This window comes from Lissotriton helveticus, chromosome 12, assembly GCF_964261635.1.
Source record: "Lissotriton helveticus chromosome 12, aLisHel1.1, whole genome shotgun sequence".
In the NCBI taxonomy this organism is placed as follows: domain Eukaryota; kingdom Metazoa; phylum Chordata; class Amphibia; order Caudata; family Salamandridae; genus Lissotriton; species Lissotriton helveticus.
The window spans coordinates 171718704-171731641 of record NC_136073.1 but is presented as its reverse complement, the minus strand read 5'-3'; the positions used below and the strand labels follow the sequence as shown (position 1 = coordinate 171731641).

The window sequence follows — 12938 nt, the reverse complement described above, 5'->3', positions numbered from 1 at the left end:
TTTGTGAACCTTTTGATGGGTGTTAATTAACTCCATGTACAGAACACCGTGGATTACGTAGATATATACATCGGCAGAGCAGCGTCTTGTCTGGTCTTCTGGTCTCTGTATTTTACGTAGTTGGTTTCTGTTATTGTAGAGCGGGGTCTCATATATCCTGAGCCAGGTCCAGGAAGAGGTGAGGTCCACTCCCCGGACACTCTGGGTGAGTAAGTAAGCTGTTACATTGTTTGTGAAACAAATTATTATGTTTTCTACAGACCAGGGTAGCGGATTGTGATTTTCCTGTATGTTTGTCCTCCCTAAACAGTACATATTCAACCAGGTGCCGAAGAGAGGAGTTGATACAGTCGAAGGAACACTATATCCTTTACTGGTTTTCACTTGTGTGTTTTTTTCCTAATTTTTCACACTTTATTCACAACCAATGCAGTAGTATTATATTAGAACAGAGACCCTGACGAAAGCCAAAGGAGTTATCCCTTAGTGGCTGAAACATGTTGGTCTCCTCGCAGCTATTGGTTTGGACTGCGATGACGATATTATACTGTTCTTGTTTTTAATAAGGAAGGGGCCAACAATTATTAAAGCTTTCCGGGTTGAGTACCCTATCCTTTTTTAAGATCACCACTTATAATTTTTTGTTTACACTGCACTTCCCATCACATCAACACCATGTGGTAGTACCGAGTGATTGTGGGTCGCTACCCCGTATCTGGTCATCGGGGTATGCCGGACTCAATGATCTAGAGACACAATACCCGATGAGGACTTCCAAATGATAATATTGATCATTACAAGACTGTTGATGGGAATCCTACACCAGGGGTGACTCACGTTACTGGTTCTTCACATCTTGTGATCTGGTTTTGTTAGTATTATTATTGTGTTCGTACCCTTGTACTATTGATAAGGTGATGACGAGCAGAGGATTACGGTTGAATCCCTATTTAGACCCCTAAGTTTGTAGTTGTCTGTGGGCTTCATTCATGGCCGCCAAGGGGCCGATAACGTGCGGAAAGTTGCACATTTGGTGGGGAAGGCGCGCCATTGGCGTATCCCGGCGTGCCTCCTCTCGTTGGACGCTGAGAAAGCATTCGACCGCGTGGACTGGTCGTTTCTCCGAGCGGTCCTTTGTAAGATAGGGCTCGGTCGACTGATGGTTGCCAGGATCATGGCACCTTATGCTGCGCCAAAGGCTCGGATCCGCGTGAATGTGAGGTTGACAGACCCGATCGACATCGGGAGAGGGACTAGACAGGGCTGCCCTCTCTCACCCCTACTGTTCGCCTTGGCGGTTGAACCTCTTAGCGGATATGATCAGGCGAGACCCGGGCATCCACGGCATTACGATGGGTGGACAAGTCCATAAAGTGGCGTTGTACGCTGACGATCTCATCCTTACCCTTACGGAGCCCCAACAGTCCTTACCAGCGCTCCATGCAGCGCTCTGCTCCTTTGAGGGCGCCTCCGGCCTGAAAATCAACCACGATAAGTCGTGGGTACACCTTACGATCCCCCCGGCCGATGTCCCCTCGCTGGAACAGTTATGCCCCTATCGCTGGACTGCTCGCCATATTCGATACCTCGGCCTATCCCTGACCCCCTCCCTGGAAGATTGGTCGGCACTCAACTGGGCAGACTGTCGCAAATCCATCCTTGAGGACTTGCGATGCTGGAAACCACTTATCCCCTCATGGCTGGGAAGGTTAAACGCAATTAAAATGTCTATCCTGCCTAAACTCCTTTATCTGTTCCAGTGCCTTCCCACACCTATCCGCTTGCCGAACATCCGAGCCCTGCAAAAAGACTGCACTAAATTCATATGGGGAGGTAAGAGACCCCGCTTCTCTCAGGCACTTCTTATGGCCCCGCGAGATCGCGGAGGACTTGCGTGCCCTAACCTGGTGGATTATTACTGGGCCGCTCACTTGCGCTTTGTGATTGAATGGGGCACCAGGCGGAGTGAGAAGGGGTGGCTCCATATGGACCGGGAGGTCACGGGCCGCACCATCGGGAATCTGGCTTGGACTCATAAAGCGGGGCGATCCCCTAGTGCATATTTGGCGGTGCCCACGAAAACAGTTCTGAATGTGTGGGACAAGACAGCGGTACGGAGAGGTCTTACGACCTTCCCCTCACCGCACACCCCTATTGAAGACAACCCGTGGTTTCCTCCGGCTAGCCGCACTACTGCCTTTCGTAAATGGACGCACGGCGACTGTAGAGTCCTTACAGATCTCTTTGATGGAGGCACCCTTAAGACTTTTGCCCATTGTCAAGAAGAATTCCGTCTCCCGCCGGAGGCCGAGTTGCAATTTCTCCAATTATGTCATTGGGCCTTGTCGGACGCGATATACCCAGGGGCCACCAGGGCCTTTACCCCGTTTGAGCGTCTTGCCCGCTCCTGCACCGACACGAAGGGCCTAATCTCTCAGATCTATCGAATTCTGCAACACCCCCAAACTCCCCCCTTGCAGCCGTATCAGCAAAAATGGCATGCAACGCTGGGTGAGGATATTACGCCGACGCAATGGGCCCGCCTCTGGGGAGATATCCCCAAAGTATACCGCAGCATACCGCAGCAAGAAAACGCGTACAAAGTAATGACGCAATGGTATTACACACCACAGCGCTTACATAGAATGTTCTCCTCTTCCTCTCCCGGTTGTTGGAGGTGCCATCATGTGCCTGGGGATTTCCTGCACATATGGTGGACCTGCCCTCTGATCGCTATCTTCTGGAAAGAGGTACTGAGCCACATACGGGGCGTTCTGGGGTTCCCCTTGCCTGATGCCGCTAGTACAGTATTGCTGGGAATCAAACCTGCCAATTTGCTTGCCCTGACCCGTAATGAATGGAGTATATCGTTGCAAATGCTGGGTGCTGCCAGACAACTTATTGCCCAGTACGGGAAAAAAGCGGAGTCTCCCCCCCTTGCTGCATGGTTTGGGAGACTCTGGCAGGTCATCACTATGGAGATGCTTTCAGCAAGACTACAGTCCCGCACTACACGCTTTGAGAAAGTTTGGCAGCCCCTGGTGACTTATCTGTGCAAAAGCGAACATGCTAGAAGCATGCCCCCCAAGCTGCGGGCGCTGCGTTTAGTGGATGATGCTGTGATCCCCTTTACCCCCCGTAGCACCCTGAGATAATGGCCTGCGGGTCCGGCATGGAGTTGCGGAAGCGTGCCCCGATGACTGCTCCTCCTCGGGTCCTCTCGCTCCCCCTATCTTGGCTGCCTCTTTCCCACCTTTCTCTCTACTATCCCTGGCCACTGTCTCTATTTCCTCTGTTGCCTTCTTCTAGGTCTCTGGTTGTGTGTTGGACCGCTATGGTCTGATGTTTGTTTATGTTTGGCCCACTAGTTGCTGCCCGACCTTCAGGGCTGAACCTAACGCGTGGTGACAATTGGGCGTGGTTGATTGCACATAATGCCCTTTCATATGGCCGCCCGAGTGGGTTGCAAGCAGGACACGGAATGTGTAACTGAAGGAATTGCAGGTCCTGCATGCACAGAAAGCTATTGTACATCAAGTTGTGTGCCGCGGCCGGCCCCCTGGGGGTTGTAGGCTTAACGCTGTGTGAATGTCACCTTTTCATGTGCGTATCCCCGACTGGGGGTTTAATAAAACAGATGTTGAAATAAAAAAAAAACATATTTCTTTTATTATTTTGCATATGGCTCATATTCAATTTTGTTATTTATGTATTTCATTCAAAACGACATAATTATACATCAATAATAGACGATAGATGTAAAAATGATGGAGGCAGTGCGGCAGATGTCAACTACGCATGTTTCGGCATACGTGCCTTCATCAGGTAGCCGTCTATTGCACATATATGATCTGATGCTTGTGTTCAATAATATAATGATGATTTACTGTATCTTGTGTATTACGCCTGGTTGATAAAATATAATATATATCGCACGTTGGCTAGTACCCTCGTCTTCAGTAATTCGCCCGAGAGGGAGGTTTCATTCGTCGGGTCCGACGACCGATAAACTGGCTATAAGTTGTTTTGAGATGCTCAGAATTTGTTTGTGACTCTGGATGCGGCGTTACGGCAAGAGAGGTGTCCAATTCGTTATGCCCTCCAAATAGGGCCATACCCTCTCCGTATTACAGTCGGCATTAGAATTTCTGCCTCATCCTCGGCAGCGTCATGTGTTTTAAAGAACTGCACTAACTAAGATATCAGAATAAATACTCTGAGCAAATCAAAACAACTTATAGCCAGTTTATCGGTCGTCCGACCCGCTGAATGAAACCTCCCCCTCGGGCGAATTACTGAAGACGAGGGTACTAGCCAACGTGCGATATATATTATATCTTATCAACCAGGCGTAATACACAAGATACAGTAAATCATCATTATATTATTGAATACAAGCATCAGATCATATATGTGCAATAGACGGCTACCTGATGAAGGCACGTATGCCGAAACGCGCGTAGTTGACATCTGCCGCACTGCCTCCATAATTTTTACATCTATCGTCTATTATTGATGTATAATTATGTCGTTTTGAATGAAATACATAAATAACAAAATTGAATATGAGCCATATACAAAATAATAAAAGAAATATGTTTTGATATATACATTAGTGTATAGCCATTCTGTTGAAATAAGGTGGTTTCCTCTTTTTCCTTTGCTTTGGAGAAATAACAAACAGGTTTACTTTTTAATTAGTACCTAGCTAAATTTTCCCTTTTCTATAATTTCCCTATGTTTAGCTAGTTGTCAATATAGGGGTCCCTTGTTTCCTAAAAGAGAATAGATAGACCATCAGGATATGTGAAACTTTTCCATGACCAATTCTGGACTTACGGGGTAGTGTCCCTTTAAACTCAGTTTCACTGCTCTCTTACCTTCCTCTCATCTGTGTGCTCGATAGGGCGGGAAACCTGGTAACAGAGGACCTTACCTGGCAGCACAGGCCCTCTGATGCGCAGGTCAAGGCCACGCCCCTTATACTCAGAGTTCACCTCTAAAGAGACTGCTGGATTACTAAGAAATGCCTCCAGTGAACTCTAGATCTCTTCCTGTGTGTCGGTTGCGAGATCCCAAATGGATTCCTTTGTAGCCAAAGGTGACAGACAGACTCCACGCACAGGCACGCGCACACACCGAACGTATACATACACATGCAGCATCCATGTGCTACATGGACGGAGCAGAGCAGAGGACACGTTGCAGGGTATGGACAACCCAGTTTAAATATACCAGAGAGGCAGTAGGCGACTGTCACTACCACCACTGGCAGCTGCAGCAGCCCGGTGTCCAGTTTGTGACAGAAATGGGGTCCTTTACTATATCCCATCAGGTAATGGGGTTGGATCGTCCCTTGGGGGGATTCTTAGCTCTACACCCACACAGGCAGCTTCCAGTGCACAATCTTCGTCATGTGCCCAGATATCAGACTTCAAAACTCCACAGTGCTTGCAATGGAGCACTCCAGGCAGGAGAGCATGTTCCTCAGAGCCATGAAGGAGACTGATACTGCATATGTGCGGGTTTCATAGGGGGATTGTGTGGTTGTCATGTGCCTTGGGAACAGAGATGTCACTGATTGTGGCGCAGCAAGCTGTGTGCACAGCTAAACTGAGGAGAGGCTGGGCAGCATTTGCGGGCACGTGTGCACGTGTGCAGCACTCAAGAGGACAAGCTCTAAGGGTAGGCGCTATATGTGACCCCACCTTCATCCTCTGCCAGGCACACTCTAACCCTTTAGCCCACTCTTGCAAGTTCCTCTTCCTTTGAGGCGGTTAGTCCATCCTTCTCTTCCTACTTCTTTCCCCTTTGTTTGTTTTCCCGCTGTTGGGAAGTTTCTGGTGATGGAAAATATGTTCCGGTCCCCAAAAACGAGTGCTGATTGCCCCCACCAGCAACCACCGGCTCAAATTAAGCACTACTTGCAGCACCTCTGCTGTTATAGCACTGAAAACCAAACACAACTGTTCAAGAGAGCCCCGACCCTTTCCAATACTAACCCCCACACATATCTGTGGCTCCAGGCAGGCAGTCAGCCTAGTCCAGGTCTGACTCTTTGTACATAATTTTACCTAGGTACCTACGTTCTGAACTTAAGCACCAATGTTATCCTTCTCCTGACACCCATGCACTCCTCAATGCTGCATGCAAACTCCTTGTTATCTCAATGCTGATGGACCCATGCAAAGCTTCACTATATCACCACAACTTCTGCTGTTCTATCGTAGAAGCCCACACTGAGATTGGGTAGTGCACCTCAACTTTGACTCTCCTTTGAGTGCTCTCACACCCCACTCCCCCTCTCAAACACATTTGGTGGTGCTACGTATTCCACATGATTTGATGCAGTGTAATGTTGTGTCACTAAACCCATGTATTCTGTATTTTTGCAGTGAACATCCACCGGAGAACATTTACAGACTGTACGAGCAGGTCAGCTATAACTGCTTCATCGCTGCTGCAATGTACCTGGCTCTGGGAGCCTTCTCCTGGTGGCAAATCCGACTCCGTAACCGTGAGAAGTACGTGATCAGCTAGTGACACCTGATGGCATCCTTTGCAGTGAGCTCTCCTTACACCAATGTCAGAAAAGTGAACCAGTATCACGGGACCATCCCCGGCAACCATCTCCCCATCATCCTGACCACTGAGCAGTCAGACTGAGAACGCCGTGTACAACAGGCTCTTGTTAGGCAGGTACCAGAGCAGATAAATGGGATCAGCATTAGACGTACTCCGCAGCCACCTAACATCAGACTTATCCCAGAAGACTAAACTGAAACCAAGATTCAACCTTGCTATTAGCTCACTGATCCTGACCACTGAGCAGTCAGACTGAGAACGCCGTGTACAACTGGCTCTTGTTAGGCAAGTACCAGAGCAGATAAATGAGATCAGCATTAGACGTACTCCCCAGTCACCTAACATCAGACTTATCCCAGAAGACTAAACTGAAACCAAGATGGAACCTTGCTATTAGCTCACTGATCCTGACCACTGAGCATTCAGACTGGGAAGGGCGTCTACAACTGGCTCTTGTTAGGCAAGTAACAGAACAGATAAATGAAATCAGCATTAGATATACTCCGCAGCCACCTTACATCAGACTTATCCCAGAAGAATAAACTGAAACCAAGATGGAACCTTGCTATTAGCTCCCTGATCCTGACCACTGAGCATTCTGAGTGGGAAGGGCGTGTACAACTGGCTCTTGTTAGGCAAGTACCAGAGCAGATAAATGAAATCAGCATTAGACGTACTCTGCAGCCACCTAACATCAGACTTATCCCAGAAGACTAAAATGAAACCAAGACCAGGATGGAACCTTGCTACCAGCTTCCTTCATATACATTCCAAAGTAGTGGGACAGAAATCTTTTAATATTCTCCTTAGAGACGCTATATATGGTAGACCATGGCACCTATAAGAGTGGACCTCTCTGCTTACGGTCAACGATTTAGCAACTGTTCAGGGGACACAGACATCTTCTGTTCCATTCCTCAGATCGATCTCTTCAAAACGTTGTATCCCTTGTCACAGTCTCATCTTCTGTCTTCACCTCCTGCTATTTGAGCTCTCTGCACAAAGCATTGTGGTCATTGGAGCTGGAGGCTGCAAAGTCATTTGTTTGATTTGCAGCTGTGAAAGGATCCTTTTTGCTGAGGTCTAAGTAGTTTTCAGAGTCTCCTTTTTAACCTGGTGTCCTAAGACTTTCAGTCATCTTGAAGTCTCTCAGGGTTGACATGGGCTCTCTCTGGCAAATGTCCAAAGGTATTCAGTTTCTGCCTAAGGTAATGGTAATCGGGTATGGAGAGGAAACAAGATAGAAGATTAAAGATGAACGTATACCATTTAGTGTGGTTCACTGAGTAAATCAAACCTTGCCCATCACAGAGAGGCGGGTATGTCATTCTGCTGCTGTGGGCCTGCTTGCCTTAACTTTTTGACGCTGGTTTATATCGTCTAGGATGTGGCACAGTTATGAGTGAGGTAGGGTGCGAATTTTATGTGTAGGCTAAGGACTGCATGCGTGAAGGCAGGGCCTGTCCATCTTCCATCCAGCGAGCCAATGAAATTGCATTTACAAGTATCTCTTCCTTCCGTTTGGTCTGGTGAGAACAAAACTGGACACATAGAGAGTACAGACTGTAACAAAAATCTGTCTTCGGGGTTGGGGTGGCTTCTGCAATTTCTGCTCTATACCTTTTTATGTTGAAGTCTTTTATGTGCCAAGGTGAAGACACCAGAGTACGTGGAGGTTACGATTTACCCCATGGCTATGTTCAGACCCACGCAATGTAAAACATGAATGTGAGGTGTTACTCTCAGATGAAAGGAAGTCATCTAGTCCTGACCCACAAATTGTGATTGGTGTGTTAGCCTGAAGCTGGGTGTTGTGGACCTAATCCTTTTAGGGTATGTGTGAAGTACACTGGTGGGAATAGTTCTGGATCTTCACTCATGTGCTGGAAAGTGAAACATATAGATTTTGTGGATGAGGAGAGAATCCCCTGGCCTTGAATCACATGTTTGGATGTGCAGATGAATAGTATTCTTTAAGGTCATTTGTGCATAGTTTTTCAGACTCCTATTCAACTAAATCCTATTTGCTAGTTTAAGTACCAACCTATTTCTCTTGTGACTTGCTGCATAGGACTGGTCTTTGTATGCCCTTGTCTATCTCTACTCTTTAAAGGCTGGAAAAAGTGTATTAATTAAATTGGATGGAAACAAATATTAATAATAAAGAATGTTGAAAATAAATTAATTTGGGATTTAAGTTTTGTTGTTGTCCCGTTGTTAACATTCACCATTCAAACCAAAATTGTGTACTCTGCTGCTCTGTCACTTACAATTTGATGTAGCAATCCAAGGTTGCCAGTCACATATAAGACATTCAAAAAGGTAATGAAAGCCTATTTTAGCAAAGTTTGTTTTATTGTCTTTTTATTGCTATACTACAGACCGCTTTCATTTATAGATAACCCAATGTAGGTGGTTTAGAGTGTGCACATTTTTGGTTGGCTGCTTGGCTTAGGGCTTGATTTATGGTTTGATGACAGAGAATATTACCTCCATCCTCCCGACAGACTACTACTTTAGGGATTACGACCAGCACTCTGCACATTGAAAGGAACCGCTGTCACAGCAGTTCCTTGCAACATGCAAAGCGTTTGGTGGATAGCTGCCATCCGTTTTGACAGCTGTTCACCAAACTTTTTGAAAGTTTTTGTTTTCAAGAAACAAACTCCAGCCTTTTCAGACCCAAACTCCCAAAGCAGAAGTTTGTTTCTTAAAACATAAAACTTCTTCTCACCCTTACTGCCAGGCTTGACACCGTCGATTCTAAATAGGGTGAGCTGTATACTCTCCTTCCTCCACCATCACCTACTCTGCCGGGTAGATGGTAGAAGTTTTCCAACAACGGAAAACTTGAGGTCTGCCTCTCTCTAAATGAGGCAGACAGACTTATGGTTTGGTGGAGAGGATACTCGGTCGCGTTAACGACCGAGTACCATTTCCACCAAACTCTACATCAGGCACTAAGTCTACTCTCAGCCACATAGGACACTGTGCATAGCCTCTGGCAACTTGCTTGAGCATATATCCTGCCATTACAGAGGTTGGGAGTAGGACCTGGCCCTGAACATGCCCCCATCCATCTTACCCTTGCAGCCTCTCACACATACACTCTGGTCTTGCTTAGCAGCAGTTGAGGAAGCCTGACTTTTGACCAGGCCCTTTGACAAACCACCATTCCCGCGGAGCTACTCCACATGGCATCTTGACATAGGGTGGCTGGGGTTGGTTACAGGACCAATCCTTTAGCCTGGCTCTGCCATCATGCCTACACTGTACGCTGTGCATGGTTGTCTGCCTAGTGCAAAGGGAATTGGACACAGGGTCTGGACTTTGACCTTACTGCCAAGCCCAGCCTCAGGGGGGCTTTGACCCAGTTCAGCGTACCATTTTTCCTACTCTTCTGTCGCATGGACACCAGCCAGAATGTTTTAATGATGAACTCCCAGCATACCAGTCTACTAGATGGGAGCTCTAGGAGGCTACCGAAAACCAGGCAAGAGCTGAAAAAAGGTGAGAGTGAGAAGATAACCGAGGGTCTTGAGTACAACCAATAAATAAAGGGAATAAGGAGCTAAATGGAACTTAATGCATGGGAACAGAGGGCAGAAAAAAGGAAGAAACATGAAGGATCCTTAAACAGGTGTGAACTGGTACGAAGCCCAACGAGTATACTATACCCCAGGAATTAAATATCTAATGGTAGCAGTCATTTAGCTGCCTAGTGTTCGCCCCCTATTTAGTTTCCACTCTCCTGTTCACAATCTCCAGCCCCTGCTAGGTCTATGCCTGATTCCCTAACCATGCTGATCCTGAATCCTGACAGCAATGGGGCCAGCATAGCTAAGAAACAGCAGGTTCCTATTCATAGCCGAAACACTTAAATGGTGATGGGAGGCTGCTTGTAATAAGTTTAACCACTGGCAATGGGTCGGGGTAGCACTCCAACCCATCTTTCTTTTGCTCACCATGACACCTCAGCTTGGACCCAGCTATATGCAAGTCAGTCTTGAGGCTGCCCCCAGCCCGAACTGTATTTTTGTATTTTGTATTTGTAGTTGAATTCATAGGGCGCGCAGCTACCCAGAGGGGGTCTCCCGGCGCCAGTAGAAAAGTGCTTACAAATCACAGTTATTATTGAGGGAAGAGCCAGGTTTTAAGGTCGCTGCAGAATTTCAACAAAGATGGTTCGAGTTTCAATGTCACCGGAAGAGAGTTCCACAGCCTAGGGGCAATGCAAGAGAAGGAGCGTCCACCCATTCTCGTCAGTTTGAAACGCGGAATCAGGAAGTTACCTTGGGATGAGGATCTGAGAAGACGAGATGGAGAGTATTGTTGGACAAGAGACTGTAAGTAGGTTGGAGCTGACCCTTGTTTGATCTTATGCATAAAGCAAAGAGCTTTAAATTTGACTCGATTTTCAATACGGAGCCAGTGAAGGTCCTTGAGAAAGGGGGAGATAGGAGATTTGGACCCTCCTTGAATGAGAACACAAGCAACCGAGGACTGGTTTCGCCCTATTATGGGCTCATCAGCTGGATACAGTTTGGTCCCTGTGACACAGTGAGCATAGGACCCACATCTGGGCATACACATGGCACTTAAAGCGGTACATGAAACACACAAAAGGTGATGGAAGGCTGCTTGCCACAAGTCTGAGTCCCATGCTCAATGTGTCACTGGAACCAAGTTGTGCCTGACTGATGAGCCCAACACTAGAGAGAAATCCGACCTGGGTTGCTTGTGTTCCAGTTCAGGGAGGGACCTGGCTTGGCTGGTCGGGCTGGACTGGTCCCATGAGGAACAGGGTCAGGACTGATTTGCATATGGCTGCAAATTGAGGTGGCATGGTGAGCAAAATAGCAATGAGTTGGAGTGCTACTCCGAGATATTGCTAGTGGTTAGACTTATTGCACGCAACCTCCCATCACCTTTCGTGTGTTTCAGTTCATAACCACCCTCAATAGAGATTCAAGATGACAATGTGGTTGGAATATCAGCCACTTCAAGAAGAAGTGAGCATCCATCCACGGGGATCCTGGTGCGGAACTTTTCTACTCCCCTTTGAGATGAGAAGAAGGTGAATGTAAGAAACGTCACCTGCACTTTGTGCAGCTTAGTTTTCCAGTGGCGCCACAGTGGTCTTCACTCTTTTGGCACTACAGGGATGATAAACCATCTGTAAGCACTGCATTCAAATGTTCTTTGCAAGTTTGAAGTACAGTGGAGGAGACAAGACCTGCCAGGTCGAATGGACAAATGTGGGAAGTAGCCCTCAACCTGGTACTCTGTTCACCCAATGAAATGGTATACACTGGTAGAGAAGAGTATCCCCGTCTGCCCCTCCAGGATAATTGGAAAACTCGTTAGAAGATACCTAAGAATGATGGTTCAGAGGCTGATGTTGAAAAGAATTAAACTGGCAGGGCAAATACTATATCAGATATGATTAGAATAATAATATTCACCTCCAGTAATATTGGCAAGAAGTAGACCAGTAGTAAATAGGCAATTGACTGACACCGCACATATACTAGAAAAGTTGAAATTGGTGAGGGGAAATTGAAAAGCCACAGACAGTAAAGAGAAGGTCACTGTAGAAAATACAGGAGCACTCCTGAAGCTTTTCAAGTCGAGGGTTGACAATTTCATTAAATAGCAAACGCCAAACTAGAGGAAGTGCCTTAAGGGAGATGAATGCGTAGAAGACAAACACTAGTCAGACACTAATCTTACGTGTATTTATTAATGTTGTGTGGAATGTGGGTTGGCCCTCTGGAGGACTGGGTTCATGAGCCATCCTTAGCTGTCCATGGCCAAAGGCTGTGAGGAGTGCAGCTTTGTGCCTGCTGAGGGTTGTGGATATTAGGGGCAACCTGTGCGGCACTTGGCTAAAGGCTATATGCATTCTGATTTGTTACCCATGGAGGGTTGGGCTCAGGGCTCGATTAACGTCAGGTCCTGCAGCCAGTCCCTCCGTGCACAACAGAAGGTCATATGCAGCGGGGTTGGCCATCTGATGGTATGGCTTCAGGACCTGGCAGACACGGTGCTCAACAGCCAACCCCTGCTGTGGACAGCTAAGCATATCTTGTCTGGAAATACTTCCACTTTCTATTTTGCCAAACAACAATACATAGATACGTTTCTGAAGTACAAAGGCAGCTGCGTCCAACCCATAAAGGCATTTGTCTGGAGTAATAAAGGCTGTAATATGGTTCAAGTAGGGTTAAAAGCAATCTGATTATACGAAGAATTTAGATTAGTGCAGTGAAATATTTACCTCTCATTGTCATTGCTACCGTAACATGCATGTGTGGAAAAGGATGACAGTCAACCAGTACCTATTTGTTAGC

At 46.8% G+C, this 12938-nt stretch overlaps 1 protein-coding gene across 2 annotated transcripts in view; it reads left to right on the top strand.

The window, feature by feature from the left end:
- Positions 1–8778, top strand: part of RNASEK (ribonuclease K) — a 71298-nt gene extending 62520 nt beyond the window's left edge. Inside the window, exon 4 of one of the 2 annotated variants that reach the window (XM_078671098.1) lies at positions 6396–8778. In XM_078671098.1, the coding sequence (XP_078527224.1) occupies positions 6396–6540 (145 nt within the window). In that variant the 3' untranslated portion in view covers positions 6541–8778. The remainder of the gene's footprint in view (positions 1–6395) is intronic. The other variant, XM_078671097.1, reaches the window with a different exon arrangement.
- Positions 8779–12938: the final 4160 nt, after the last annotated feature.